Source organism: Lampetra fluviatilis, chromosome 15 (assembly GCF_964198595.1).
Source record: "Lampetra fluviatilis chromosome 15, kcLamFluv1.1, whole genome shotgun sequence".
NCBI classification, from domain to species: Eukaryota; Metazoa; Chordata; class Hyperoartia; order Petromyzontiformes; family Petromyzontidae; genus Lampetra; species Lampetra fluviatilis.
The window spans coordinates 8107338-8121574 of record NC_136289.1 but is presented as its reverse complement, the minus strand read 5'-3'; the positions used below and the strand labels follow the sequence as shown (position 1 = coordinate 8121574).

Genomic DNA, 14237 nt, shown 5'->3' with positions numbered 1-14237 from the left:
ACTGTGATAGATTTTTGGTGAATTGAGGTGTCTTTATCCATCAGTGAATTGATCAAGGATGATGATGAAGTAGATATGGAAAATAACAGGTATTTTAAACGTGGTCTAGAAATTCAAAGTCACTCCCGTTTTGAGCATCAGCAGTCACATGTAGCTTCTGGACGGAGGGAGGTAATCTCCAGGACCCATCAGTAAATCTTTCTGGCAGCTGCAGTGTCAGGATTTATGCCGTGGCCACTGCCGCAGCTCGTATAAACGCTTGCATGCAATAAAAGCCGTCTCTCAAATTCGCTAGCCAGCAACGATTTGATTGTTTATTGGGGAGCATTGCCCTCCGCATTCAACCGTGCGTAAACCTCGGGTACGTCGCTCTCTGTAGGTAAGGACTTGACAAACCCTCATAAAGCAATGCGTTGACTTTCTACTCAAGAGAGCAGCGTGTGTGGTGCTGCTCTTGGGTTCTGTGGTCTGCTCTTAAGATGGCAAGCAACCATGTGTTTTCCCTGGGTTTGGAAAACTGAGAATAATGTCAAATCGGCTGCCTTGGAACATGAATCGGCTCAGGAAATTAGCAACTGCTCCTCTCTTAACAGACACACGCGCACCTAGACTGTGTCTCCTGCTGCCCGCCAAGAGTTTTGAATGTAACTTCAATGTTATGGTTTTAGTTCTAGCTAGATGTTGTGAAGTTATGGCACCACTGCCAAAGTGGCACATCTGATCTTAACTTTAATTTGTCATTTTCCCATTGGTGACGTTTCAGTAATGCTTGTGCCTGAAAGCCTCTGACGCACGGGGCTTAGGTATGTGTAACTTGGAGGCCTTTGTCATCCTTTAGTGGATGAAGGGCTCCCCATGCCGCTTTAATCATTGGGGTTGGTGAAGGCGGTTGCCCCGAAACTATTTCAGATGCCACTCGCCACCTTTGCTAGCCGTGACCGGGAATCAATCTCGCAGTGTGTTAACCACTGCGGTACCACTTCCCTCTCGGTTTGAGCGCATGTATCTACGTGACAGAGGTACTTGACTTAACGTCGCTCGACGATTTAACCCGGCCTGGCATCGACGGTCAACTCATAGCATGCGGCTCTTGTGTCCAATCCCAGACACCCCGCAAGCAGAAGACGCGACACAGCAGCAACCCCCCGCTGGAGAGCCACGTGGGCTGGGTCCTGGACTCGCGCGAGCACCGGCCGCGTACCTCCTCCGTCAGGTGAGCCCACCGGGCCCCCCCACCCCCCAGCCAACCCGGCCATCGTCATCATGAGACAGTAACAGCAGCAGCTAATAACAACACTCTTAAGCACATAGTATTCACCATATTCTTACAGCACAAGGCTATTGCGAAAAGTGCTGTGCTTCGCGGACGGGTGCCGTCAGCCAATAGGGTGCGACGTTGCTGCAGTCTTACCCGATTAAGTAATTTGTATGTCACCTTAGACCGTGACACCGGCGCACACATGTAACACTTTTTTTTTTCGAATGACATGGAGGAGAATTATAGTGTCCACCGTGAAGCAGGCGTATTTATGGTTAATGCATCCAGGCTTGGACCGCGAACCTCTGCGGAAAGCGAGCGCGTGACCGCACGCCATCCGCAGGTCCCTTATAACAGAGACCGCTTGCCCCTCGTTGACAGCTCGAGCGTCAGCTTCCAGTCGGAGACGCCGTCTGTGGCCGGGAGCTACGGCTGCACGCCACAGTCGCTGCCCAAGTTCCAGCACCCGTCGCACCAGATGCTGAAGGAGAACGGCTTCACACAGCAGGTCTACCACAAGTACCACCGCAAGTGTCTGAGCGGTGAGCCGGCCCCGACGTAACTCTCAATGACAATTATCGGGGTCTCCCTTCCAACGTGTAGTCGGGGCAAGGGCCAGGCGCCACCTTGGTGTGTTCAGCACCACGCCCAGCTGCCCCTTGCCTATCTCCTGTGTTGATGTTTACACACCACATAAGATACCCATTTCTGCATGCGTTGACCGAGTGGAGGCCAAAAACCAGTTCGGATACCACTTGTCGCTGATGATATTTATGGCTGGGAATCGAACCTAGTGCACTGACGACTGCATCACTACTCCCCTCATACACACACACACGTGCACAAACACAACAGTTGGGACTGCCCTTCAGAGAGAACCTTTCCTAATCATTGTGGCTTTATCTTGATATTGGGGCTCAATTTAGTGGCGATGGTGATGTGATAGTTGTTGTTTGTGCTCACTTAGGATTATTCCTGGCACTGTAATGGTGGCAATGGGTGGTGATGGTCACACATGGCAATTCCTGGTATCACCAATGATGATGGTGGTGGTGGTGGTGGGGATGCAATGAGAAGTCTGTGCTCATGATGTCACTCTGATCATGCCCATCGTCTGTACAGAGCGGAAGCGTCTGGGCGTGGGCCAGTCGCAGGAGATGAACACGCTCTTCCGCTTCTGGTCGTTCTTCCTGCGCGACCACTTCAACCGCCGCATGTACGACGAGTTCAAGCGGCTCGCGCTGGAGGACGGCGCCGAGGGCTACCGGTACGTCCGTCACGTGATCGCACACCTTGATAAATGTAAATGCTTTTTTTTATCTCGCAACTTTGTGTTCACCGTTTTTTCTTATTACCTCCTCATGTGCTGACTACACTTCTCTGTACTAAAAGGGCCATTGACTGCAAACTTCTTGTCATGCAGCGTGAACAATAGATAGATTGATACCCCATTAAAACGATCGCAAAATTATAAACTACATTTGAATTCAAAGCCTCTACGTATCCCCTATCAATCTCTATATACTTTGTAAGATGTGGAGCCATCGCTTTCACCTGATACATTCCCCTGTTGTAGGTATGTGTGATGAACTTATTTTGCACCGTACGTAGCCAGCCGTACTAATTTGAGGTGCGGGTATAATCTTAGAGGCTCATTAGATCCAGTGTAAGGTATCTTATAAATAGATCACCCTGCACAAGTTGCTTTGTCATACTTGAACGACGCTTGTTATTACATCCCATAATACCTGTGGGTTGTTGGAGCCATAATAGCATAATTGATGTGTGTTTAGCAGTTGTGGACTGTAATAAACTCTGACATTCACCATGATGTTGAAAGATTCGGACATTTTAAAATGCCTCCCCCGAATTGTGACAATTTATGAGTTTCCTTGGGGGTATGAATCGTTGTATTACTGTGATCGTATCAGAACAGCCCCCCCCCCTACTTCTAGCCACCCACCACTAACCCCTCTGACTCTGCCCGCTGCTCTATCCCTGGCTCCCTAGCTATGGGCTGGAGTGCCTCTTCAGGTTCTACAGCTACGGGCTGGAGAAGAGGTACAGACTCGACATCTTCAAGGACTTCCAGGAGGAGACCATCCGCGACTACGAAGCCGGTGAGCTGCGCTCACTCCCTTCCCGTGCATATGCTTGTGTGTGCGTGTGTAACAGTAGGGGAGTGGGAGTGCAGCGGTTAGCACGCTGCGCTACGAACCCGACGACCCGAGTTGGATTCCTGCTCGTAGCCAACACCATTGACGATTTTCTGAACCGGCTCTAGGACTCCCCAAGGTCGACTCAGCCTTAAATGAGTACCTGGTGAGATGTTTAAAAACATCACCACGGTGGAGACAAAAGGCGGACAGGCTTGATTTTGGTCACCCCACCCCATTGTGTGTTGTGACGGCCTTCATAGATTCTCGCTTAACAGCACTTGCCCCAAAAGTCTGTTGAAGGCTATATGGTGGGGGGGGGTCTTTGTTAGTGTGTAATAGTGGCGGGCCTTAATCTGCCTGCTTCAATATGGAAAACTCAATAGGATGGAATTGGCCAAACATCTCTCAATGTTGTTAAATGGTCTTGAAATTGATTGAGGCTTTCCTGGGTAAATACATTCATGCTAATGTTATTACTCCATTTCCTTAACTGTTTCCCACGTTTTGAGAGTTTTGAATAATATCGGTAAGTCTTTAGTGCATTATAAATTTATGCCGAACGTTAAACTCCTATGCGCGTGCCCGCTGGCCAGGTGAGCTGTACGGGCTGGAGAAGTTCTGGGCCTTCCTCAAGTACTCGCACCAGAAGAACGCCGACCTTGACCCCAAGTTGCAGGAGCACCTCAGCAAATTCAAGCGGCTCGAAGACTTCCGCGTGGACGTGAGTCTCGTCGCTCACACGTGTGTGCATGCGCGGGCCCCCTCACCCTTGTGTTTAAAGACGGTCACCGCATCGCACATTTTCAGATGCGCTTCTGCGGCCATCTGGTACGCTCTTCCTTCCGATATTAGGAAGCTACTGGGAGGCTACGCACTTTTATGTCATCTAAATTGAAAACGAATTTCTTTAGAACTGCTTTTTGTGTTTAGTTTGTTATCATTCCCCCGCACCTCCGATTCGCACGGTTCTCTACGTACGGTGTGAAAGAAGTTCAACATAAATACAAAAAAATATTTTTGTTAAGGGTCGACTTTCTCTATTTTTAGCGGCTCAGAGTCCTTTCCAAAATGTTTTCAAAGGTACATTTTCATTTTGTGAAGCTCTCCAAATGGAATAGTGTAAGTTCTAGATTTGAAGCTTTCGTGACTACAAGGATTCATACTCTTAGTTCTTTCGGTAAAGTCACGTCGGTAAAAAATGAAATCAAAATTAATAAAAAAATAAAAAACCAAAAGAACGCCGAAAGAACTAAGAGTATGAATAGTGTAAGCTGGGGCACAGGAGGAGAGTTTCATGTTTTCGTATCGGCACAGCTGCTCGTGCTAGTTTCTTATAGGACTTGACTAATTGTTTCCACTACGTGCGCGTGTGGTTGCATGTTACCAAGTATATATGTATGCACGTGTGTGCGAACATCAGTGGCTTGTGATAAATTAACCGGTCCCGATCCTCCCATTTGTTCACTCGATTTGACTTGAGTACCTGGTCCAACACGTTCATCTCAGTACTGGGGGGAGACAAAAGGCGACCGGCATGGCTCTGGCCACACCACTTGCCTCGTATTCGTCGCCAACTACAATAGCGGCCCCTTAACAGCCCTTGCCCCCCCCAACAGTCTGTTTAAGCCCATGAGTGGGGTCTTTGTCTCTGTGTTTTGTGCACTTGTGTAGCCTCCGATGGGCGACCACGGTCAGGAAGGCGGCCGGCGCAGGCGCTACCCCTCAACCTCTTCCTCCTCCTCTCATCACGGTGGCCGTTCGGGCAGCCGGCACGATCAGAGGGATGCTGGGAAGGGGGCAGCAGGTCATGCGTCACAGGTCAAAGCTCAGCAGCAACTGCAGCAGCAGCATGATGGAGCGGCGAGCAGCAGCAGCAGCATGGCGGTGCCAACAAAGGTCCCGCAGCGAAAGTGAGCGTCGAAACGGCCGTTTAAGCCTCCACTCAACCACCGCTTCACACAAAGCTTTTCATTGTAGGGAGAAAAAAAAAGACATGTTTAGTTAAAAATGAACCGAAGCGACGCCTGCTCCAATGATCCAAAATGACAGTCGCGTGATGTCCACTCGTTCTCACGAGAACCGGTCACAAGAAGTTCGGGAAAAGCAAACGGTCTAATTTTTATCATGGAAACTATTGATTACCCAGCGAATGCAAGTGTCTTCACACAAAATAGGTAAAGATGAAATGCTTTGCTTATTAGATTCCAACCTGGAAGGGTTTTACTTGATTGTGACAAGCTTTGCCGTTTTATTAAAATGACATGGCACGTTCACTAAACCAAAAGTCACATGTGCCGCTTGGGCAGCTTTAGAATGCAATGTTTGACAGACGACTTAGCTGCTATATGGATAGAGGCTTTAGCCAATCGTGTGTGAATATGGTTCCTTGGCGGCATACCACAGCCAATCACAAGGGCCGTAATAAGTATTTGATACTACATGTAATGACACAACTGCATTTAACAGCATGTGGCTGTGAAGACTCACTTGCGATTGGCTGCATGTTTTCTGTCGAAACATTGGCTTCTGTGTCGTATAGTTTAGGAAGCTGTAATTTTGGGGGCAAGCCCCATAAAAAAATCTTAGCAAGTGAGAGTAATATTTTAACGCGCAATTTCAAGACTTGGGAGAATTTGTTAACAGTTTACGCTTACCCTGGTTGCCCTGGTTACTAGTTTAGTACAGTTTTATGCAACACAGCAATGCTGAAATTAAGACTGAACACATTGTTTTACTTCTGAGAAGGATCAATTTTAAGTAAGTTATATATACGTATATACCCCCAATGCATCAGTTGAGATAATGGTAGCCCATAGGAGTTGCTTTTCATTTTATTACGCCTTCAGAAGTAGTTTAGCAATTTTCGCAGCAAATTTGCTTTCTCGTCATTTTCATTATGATGTAGCTAAAGTCTGCAATGAGGTGGCCAGGAAAAGGGCACTCTGATTGATCAATCCACAGCCATTCTCACCACACCTCATCTCCAGCGTCACTGTCTTGCTTGTGAGTGGCGGCTGAAGCGGGGGGGGCAGTGGTGGGGGAGTTCTTAACAACAAAAACACATCAGGAGCCAGCGCACGTTCCTGCAACCACGAACTCCGTGGAAAGTATTATCGATGGCACGGCGCTTGCAGGAGCTTGCGCGGGCACCAATCGGCACAACGCGCGTCATGGATTTCTCACCTAGCTTGCACCCCCATCCGCCAATGTCTGCCACGGTGTGTCCAGTCTTTTAAACGCACGTGTCCAGTGTTCTCATTGTCCCGATATGGAGAGAGCGAGGCCCCCCGCAATGGAATGAATGTTGTTTGACGCTAAGCGCTTGCATTCTTCTTTTGTCATGCGGCTTTCTGCAGAGTAGCAGACATTTTAGGGGAGCAGCAAGTTTATTTCATAGTTCTTGAGCCAGTCTAGGGCCTCTGGGGTGAGGTGGGTTGGCGTCTTGACCTCCTGAACAAGCGGGCGGGAGACACGTGAATTGATGAGGTGGTCTATTGTTTATATGCCTCCGTAGTCGGAGTGGGCTGCTTTTTAATCTCTCCCTTATGGAGGAGATAAGTGCAGCACTTGCATTAATTCTCCTGCAGAGCGTGCTGGTTAAATAAAGCCCCTTTAGCTCTAGTTGCTGTTGCCAAAATAACTAAAACAAAATGTGGTTTTGCAAAGTGTTAGTGTTATTTTCCCAGGTTTTACGGTATTTTTGCAGGTCAGCCCCAAAGATATTATTAGACACCTGTGAATTAACGTACCAATGTTGGACAGCTATTGTAAGTAGACCGTCGAACGGTGATGCTTTGTCTAGGAAAAAAAAAGTTGATTTTCATGTGGGGGTTGGTGTGCTTGAATTTCAGCTGTAGTTTTAAATGGCATCACCTGCTTAAACTTTTTCTAATTACTGTTTGGCTTTGAGGGGAAAATGAAAATACTCGTTAGAAAGGGCTCATGAAACAAAAATGCAAGCATGATGATGCGGTTTGTTCATCCCAACACTTGCACTACGGTCACATTTCAAAGCTTTTTTTTGTTCGCGGTGGGAGGCTGCGACGGACAGAGAGGGCCGTGCGATCCCGTGGCTTCTGGAAACTGAGGGTGGGGGGGGAAAAACCCCAAAAGCGATCGCGTCGAGTTGCCTTCAATCTGAGTGGTGCTGTGCGTCATTCCCGTTTACACTCGCGCCACCGACCGCTATCGTTGGAGGCGGCCGGCGGCTCCCCATTAATTCACAACCACAAATTAAACCGCACCCCCCCCACCCCCCCACGTTTGCTGCTTTCCCTCAATTGCTTTCTGAGTCGATTAGCTTTTGCATCCCAATTGCGTTAGGGTTAAATTAAATACACCGCAGCATGTGCACAGACGATCGCGAAACTTCTCTTCCTCCCCCCGACTGCGTGGAAGTGTCTGTGTGTGTGATCTGTGTTGGCCTTGCTCAGACTTAGTTCAATCGCGTTGCGGTAAATTAAAACACAAACGAGCGTATCATTTTTTTATGTTAAATATTATTAGTTACCAAACTGGCAAGACAGTTATTCTGCATCAACAGTGCCTTTTATTCATCCTAAATGTTCCGTCGCCTCCTGCAAGCGCGCCAGACCGTTTTGAACGGGATTGGGTTTTTTCGGTGGGGCATCTGATTGCCAAGGCCCAGACACTTGTGGAAGCGTTGAGCACCGTACACAGTGTGGCGAGCACGTGTGTGCATCGCCGCTGTGTTAGCCGTACGAATCCTGGGTGTTGCCAAGTCACGGCTGACTTATTTCGAACATTGTAGGTTTATTGTTTGAGCACAGCTTTGTGTGAAATTTTTTAAAAAGTATACAAATTTCGAAAGTATTTTTTAAGTGTTTTAGTTGGTAGCATATGTAGCGTGGTCATTAGTTTTCATTTTCTGCCCTACATAGACATCGAACTAATGGTGGGATTTATGCTGACTTTTTCTGTTGCCATTTGGTGCTTTCAAGTCACTGTGTATTGTGCTCAGAAGTGCAGGAAGGGATGGGTTGAGGATTTTATCTGCCGATGCCTTGGTGTCGGACTTGGAGCTGTCCTTTGTTCCACCGATGAAGCAACTTGGCTATGCTTGGTACATTTTGTTTTTTTTTACCTCCGTTCATTATTTGTAACGGAAACATTCTATTCTAATTGTACATTCTCAAAAAAATTCAAAAAAGATATATATACGTACTGTAATTGATTAGCGTTTTATCAATAATGCTTTTTGACAATGTTGTATTATGTTAAGGCATACACGTAACCTTTAACTCGGCTTTTGCATGATTGTGTATGATTAAAACAAAGAAAGGTAGCCTGTTTATATATTATATATAATGTTTTAACAAAGGGAGCAGGAGGGATTTTGCTGAAAGTGTTTTTAATGTAGTGCATCTATTGTGAGTCATGCAATTAATTAGACCTCGTCTCAGTAAAGACCCCGCGTAGGGTTGTTCTCGCACAATGACCGCTCCGTGTGTCGCACAATGACCACTCTGAGAGTCGAAAGTTATCTCTTAGTGGTCGTGCATTCAGAGGGTTGCGAATCCCTTCCCCCTTGTCGAGACACTCGGCCACCGCTGAGTTTTGTCCGAGGTTTCTCTCCCTGCAATTCAACCACATTCTTAGTCAGCCACACTTTGGCCATCCATCGGTTATTGCAACAAAAAATTCCGTTGGAATGAATTTTACTTTGAATTTAATGTAGTTTGGCGCCCGCTCTGACAGTTTCATAGAGGCCCACGTATTTGACTGCACATCAGTTAAATGATGCCTGAGAAGGGATTAGTTGTCACTTACAAATAGTTTCAGGGATCATGTCGGGCTTCTGTTTGTAGTTTGGATATGAAATTATTCAAAGTTCTTCATGCGGTGCCCTAGACATCAGTATCTCCAACTATATACGTAATGCACAAATGTCCGTCTGTCACGCTCTATCTCCCACACAGTACGTTGTATGAAAAAAAATTAAATGTTTCTCCTGGCGAGGATAATTCTGCAAAATTGTCGCCTTTCACAATTCACATTTTGCTCCCGAAATAAAAAAATATTTCATATCCAATACGAACCAATTGGGAGCCAAAATCTTCCGGAAGAGCGACTCGTTTTATTGGTAGTCGTCTGGATGTTGGGTTCCCCATTGGCTTACATTTAAACGTATTTCGCATGACGTCATCATCCCATTACACAACACCTTTTGGCTTCACCGCGGTGACGTTGACCCTGCAGGGCTGTAGGACGATGCGATGACGTCGTCGCGCTGTACACGGGGATCCTTACCCGACGTGTGCGTGGGCAAAGAAGCGGTGAAGTTATATCCGGCATAAATGTGCGGGCAGTGCTACTTGGTTCATAATCCATGAACGTTTTTTTGTCTCGACAATATAAAACACAAACATGCATTATTTGCCACACCCGTCGTGGGGGTTGGATGGATATGTGCGTCAAGTTACGCATCGTGAAAACCGCCGTCTCCCTGTTCATTGCCTAACAACGCCGCGTTGCTGCTGGTTTGATCACAGTGCAAGATTTTGTTTCATGCAGCCACCGCTCTGTCTTCCGATTTCTACCAAAGACGCAAATGTTTCCTTCAAGCAGATAGCCACCATTACTGACGCGCTGTCGGCTCTGCTTTTTCATTTGACACCTCTCTTCCCAGTAAACCTGGAACGTTGGGCCAACGTTGGTTCAGCGGTTACAACCGGATGCCAACTTTGGTCCACCGTTGCACGTTTACTCGGCTGATGCATGACTTTAAGTTGCATTCCTCCATGGAGTGATTTAATGAGTGAATCGAAGTTCGATAGAGTTAATCGATTAATGGTTTAACGAGTTCATGCACATATCTTCGAATTAATTAATATCAAAGTGTAACTGTCAATAAACAGGTGGGAAGGGCGCAGAGAAGGGAGTGTTTAATTTTAAAATGACGATCTGGGAAACATGTAAAGTCACTTGGATGCATCTACATTCATAAGGTTGAATTTATCTTGATTTGAAGCTTTCGTGACTGCAGGAATCCATACTCTTTGTTTTTTTCGGTCAAGTCACGTAGGTAGAAAACAATAGATCACGACGTTTCGATCGCAACACAAGCAACCGTCATCGGGTGAGACCAACACCGCAGGGAAAATGCTGACGAAGGAGAAAGAGCAGCTGCTGCTGCAAGAACCTACCTTGTATAACCTCTTGTTGTAGCGGCTGTTTCGCCTTCGTCAGCATTTCCCCTGCGGTGTTGGTCTCACCTGATGACGGTTGCTTGTGTTGCGATCGGAACGTCGTGATCTATTGTTTTCTACCTACGTGACTTTACCGAAAGAACCAAAGAGTATGGTTGAATTAATGTATGGAAGTATTTAATCAATCGAAGTATGTGCTGTTCAGAGTGCCCTGCAGATTGCATCTTGCTGGGGGAGTGTGGAGCTTCATAGCCTGCACGCTTCGGGGTTAAGTCTCGCCTAGAAACTAATGAGGTGGAAGTGCTGGGTTGGCAGTTGTATTGAACACAAGTGAAATTCACTGCTGCATCTGATCACAGCTGGTTTTAGAGTTAAGGGGGTGGTAATGGGTGTGTTAATGGATGGCTAATGTTCATAGTTATCACTGTGCAACCAGTTAGCACAGGAGTGGGGTAATGTTGTACAGGATTAACTGAGTGGTGACTCAGGTTGAATGAGTAGCCAATGACAAAAAAAAATCCTCTTTTCTGACCACTGGAGAGAAACTATCTGTACATTGTTCACGGACACTTTTGTCCATTTATTTTTCCCCTGAGGGGTCAAGCCTGGTTTTGGGTGACACTGGAAGAGGTTCATGGACTGGGAGGGGGGGTGACCTAATCTGGAGAGGTAGCCGTAGGGACAACAACACATTTCGGCTGCTCCTGGTTGGAGGTTGTTGGGTTTTTCGCTGTCCGGTATCAACCGCTGCAGGGGCTTCACGCTTAGCGTGCGACCACCTGCGTTTCCGTGTCGTATCCGGCTGTACTCTTTCCTTTGCAGGTTTCAGTCTCCCTCCTTAAACTCGTTCCGTTCTCCTCTTCAACCTCACTCCTCCATCGCCCATTCTCTTTCTCTTCCCGCCCCTCCACTTCTTCCCATCCCTTCTGTAACCCCACAATACCCTCTCTCGCGGTCACCCGTTCTTCAGCTCTTTCCGTCTAAATCATTCTTGCTTATATCGTTTTTTTATACTATGTTCAACGCCTTGAACAAAAGGTACTCTTGAAATATAACAAGTAAAATGGAGTTGGTGCCTCTGATTTGCAGCAGCGCTGTTTTTCAGTGCAGCAGTGGTCTGTGTAACAGCTTTGCTTGTATCGTGATGCCACCATCCCAAGCCTGGAAACTCCCATCAATGTTATCGCAATACCATTTGCTATTGACTGTTAACTCTGGAGTCGCAGGATAATTCTCAAAACAATTGATAATTATTGGCAATACTATGTTGCCCAATCACAGAGGGGTTGCCCCCGACAGGATGATACATTCTCGAAATGGTCACTGTTATATGTGGTTCTACGCAATCTGTAATGTGATCACCTGTATCGTCCAGCACTCGTGGGGAGGCGGGTAGATGTTTGTGAGACTGTTCTGAGGCTGGATGCGGTTTGCAACTTGCTTTCCCGTGCGGGTTTTTCGCATGGCGCTAACGGCGTGACACGCTCCACTTGAATTCACTGCCATGTTCAGTTGGAGGATTTAAATGGCTTTTGTGCCCACGTTGTTGAAATTTGGGGCGCCGATTGCCCAATTTTGGAAACGTGCTCGTCCAACATGAAGCCATCCCATCTCTTTGCTTACCCCTCCTCAGTCTCTCCACCCCTCCTGAAATGCAAAGTGGGTTCACGTCCCGTTTCAATGGTATGTGGCTGAGCAGTGTTTGTGTGAGAATGTTCCATTTCATTTAGGGGAAGTTGGTGGGGGGTCGGCGTGCTTTGTGAAGCAAAAACAACTTGCATGGCTTACCCACTCCAGCCTCCATGAATACTCACACTGTGGCGTTTAGCTTCACGGTACATTAACACAACGGATTTTGAATGATATTCCGACATCACGCGTGCAGAATGGTCGCGTCCTCCGACGCCTTTTTCAAACAACTCAGCGGTGGGACGATAACGGGTGTAAACGTGTGTTCAGACACCAGCTTTTGTAGCTTCGATCGGTGCAGCACTGCGTTTAACTACTGCGTTCCCGACAAGCGCCCACCCCGATTAATAACCCTCTAGAATCACCCAAACCCGTCACCGCTGCGGCCTCCTGGAACTAACCAATCGCCGACGGTGCCCCTTGCCCCAGGTCACAGTACATGCAGGCTCCCACTGACTGGTGTCCGTGAAGGGGTGGGGGGTGCGTAGGTTAGAGGGAGCGGAGCTTTCCATGTCGGCTTAGGTTCACTCTGAAGCAACAGAGCTTCCAATGGATGGTATTTGGCTGTTTCAGGCATGAAACGGGTTAAAGGAAATTTCTTTAAAAAAAAGTTTTGCATTGATCTTTGTTGTTTACTACTGCCATGCATTTGAAATATTAAATGAATTCTGCCGTTTACTCATCTCTATAAAGCGATGCTTTTCTTTTTCTGGATTGAGTGCTTTTTTTGGTGGGATAAATGGTTTCTCTTATGGAAATGTCACCTTTTTGAAATGTGTAATATTCACAATTGTCTTTGTTCGTGTTACTATGTTTAGCCTGGCTCGCATAGGTGTGTGATCATGTTCAGTAGTTAAGTGATTTTTTTTTGGTAATTGTTTATATCCTTTTAAATGAGCATACAAAAAAATAATAAAAACAAACTCAGCGTGAACGTTTGACTTCTTGTTTTTCTAAAGGTTGACTTGCTTAAAAGCCTCTGCAACTCACAGCACCTTGCATCTGATCCAAACTTAATTTCATCATTGCCCTCCTGGAGTCTAGTCAAGGGGGACCCCCCGATGGCACCGTTCCCCTTGCATATTCGCTCTAAAATATAATTTTTATGTTTACTGAACTGAAGTTAGCCGAGAGACTTGCATGATCAGAATATTATTCTGATTAACTTTACAACCATTTGCATATGTTATACTGATGTTACACTAAAGGCGAAATTGGCAATTACATAACACTAATAAAAATGACACTGCAGTCTTAAAACTTTAGCACATTTGACTAAATCAGATTGACAAAAATGCCTCATTAAGAAAGTGTCAGGAACACCCCCAGAGTCTTGGCTCTACTTTTGAGCTGTTTCAGTCTGTGCTAGGGAACGCACTCCACTTGAAATGGCAAAACACGCACACCAATTGGCTCATCGCTGCAGTGGGAAGATATTGACAGGTGACGGCGAGATGATGGATGCGGAATTGCAACCTGTAAGAAGCAGTTGGTGTGTGATGGAGGCAGTGCAGTAAGTAGGTTGCTCGAAGAGGCTTTTCTCTGTGTGTACTCTGTTTTCCTACCACATGCTAATACGTGTTGAATCCGCTTAACATCCCAAGATTTACCATTATGTAAAAAATAAAATGACGATTTTTAGACTTTTTATTCTGTTGTTGGATGAATGGCTTCAACATTCGGTCTTGGGGTTTTCGGTTTACCATACTTCATGTTAGTCTTTTCGAGTTTGTAGAATGGGGCTGCAGGACCAATTCGCTTGTCACCAATGACGATGTTCTGGATTGCGAGCTGTGAGCTGGATAAAATGCAAGTTACTGGGTTCACGGCTATATAACCGACGGTGTAACTTGCAGCCAAACATCCCTATCCGGAAGAAAAAAATACCCGCATATTACTCATTTGGGATTGCACAACGTGTCCAACATCGCCCGCTACTAAAAAAACTTTGCAGGACCCATC

The 14237-nt window shown here is 46.5% G+C and overlaps 1 protein-coding gene across 4 annotated transcripts in view; it reads left to right on the top strand.

Moving 5' to 3' along the window:
- The window catches only part of LOC144936170 (la-related protein 1B-like), a 38103-nt gene extending 24905 nt beyond the window's left edge, over positions 1–13198 (top strand). For all 4 annotated transcript variants that reach the window (XM_078863098.1, XM_078863097.1, XM_078863096.1 and 1 more), the window contains exons 14-19: positions 1107–1213; positions 1640–1800; positions 2381–2525; positions 3269–3378; positions 4011–4138; positions 5089–13198. In XM_078863098.1, coding sequence (XP_078719224.1) covers positions 1107–1213; positions 1640–1800; positions 2381–2525; positions 3269–3378; positions 4011–4138; positions 5089–5331 — 894 coding nt within the window. In that variant the 3' untranslated portion in view covers positions 5332–13198. The remainder of the gene's footprint in view (positions 1–1106; positions 1214–1639; positions 1801–2380; positions 2526–3268; positions 3379–4010; positions 4139–5088) is intronic.
- Positions 13199–14237: the final 1039 nt, after the last annotated feature.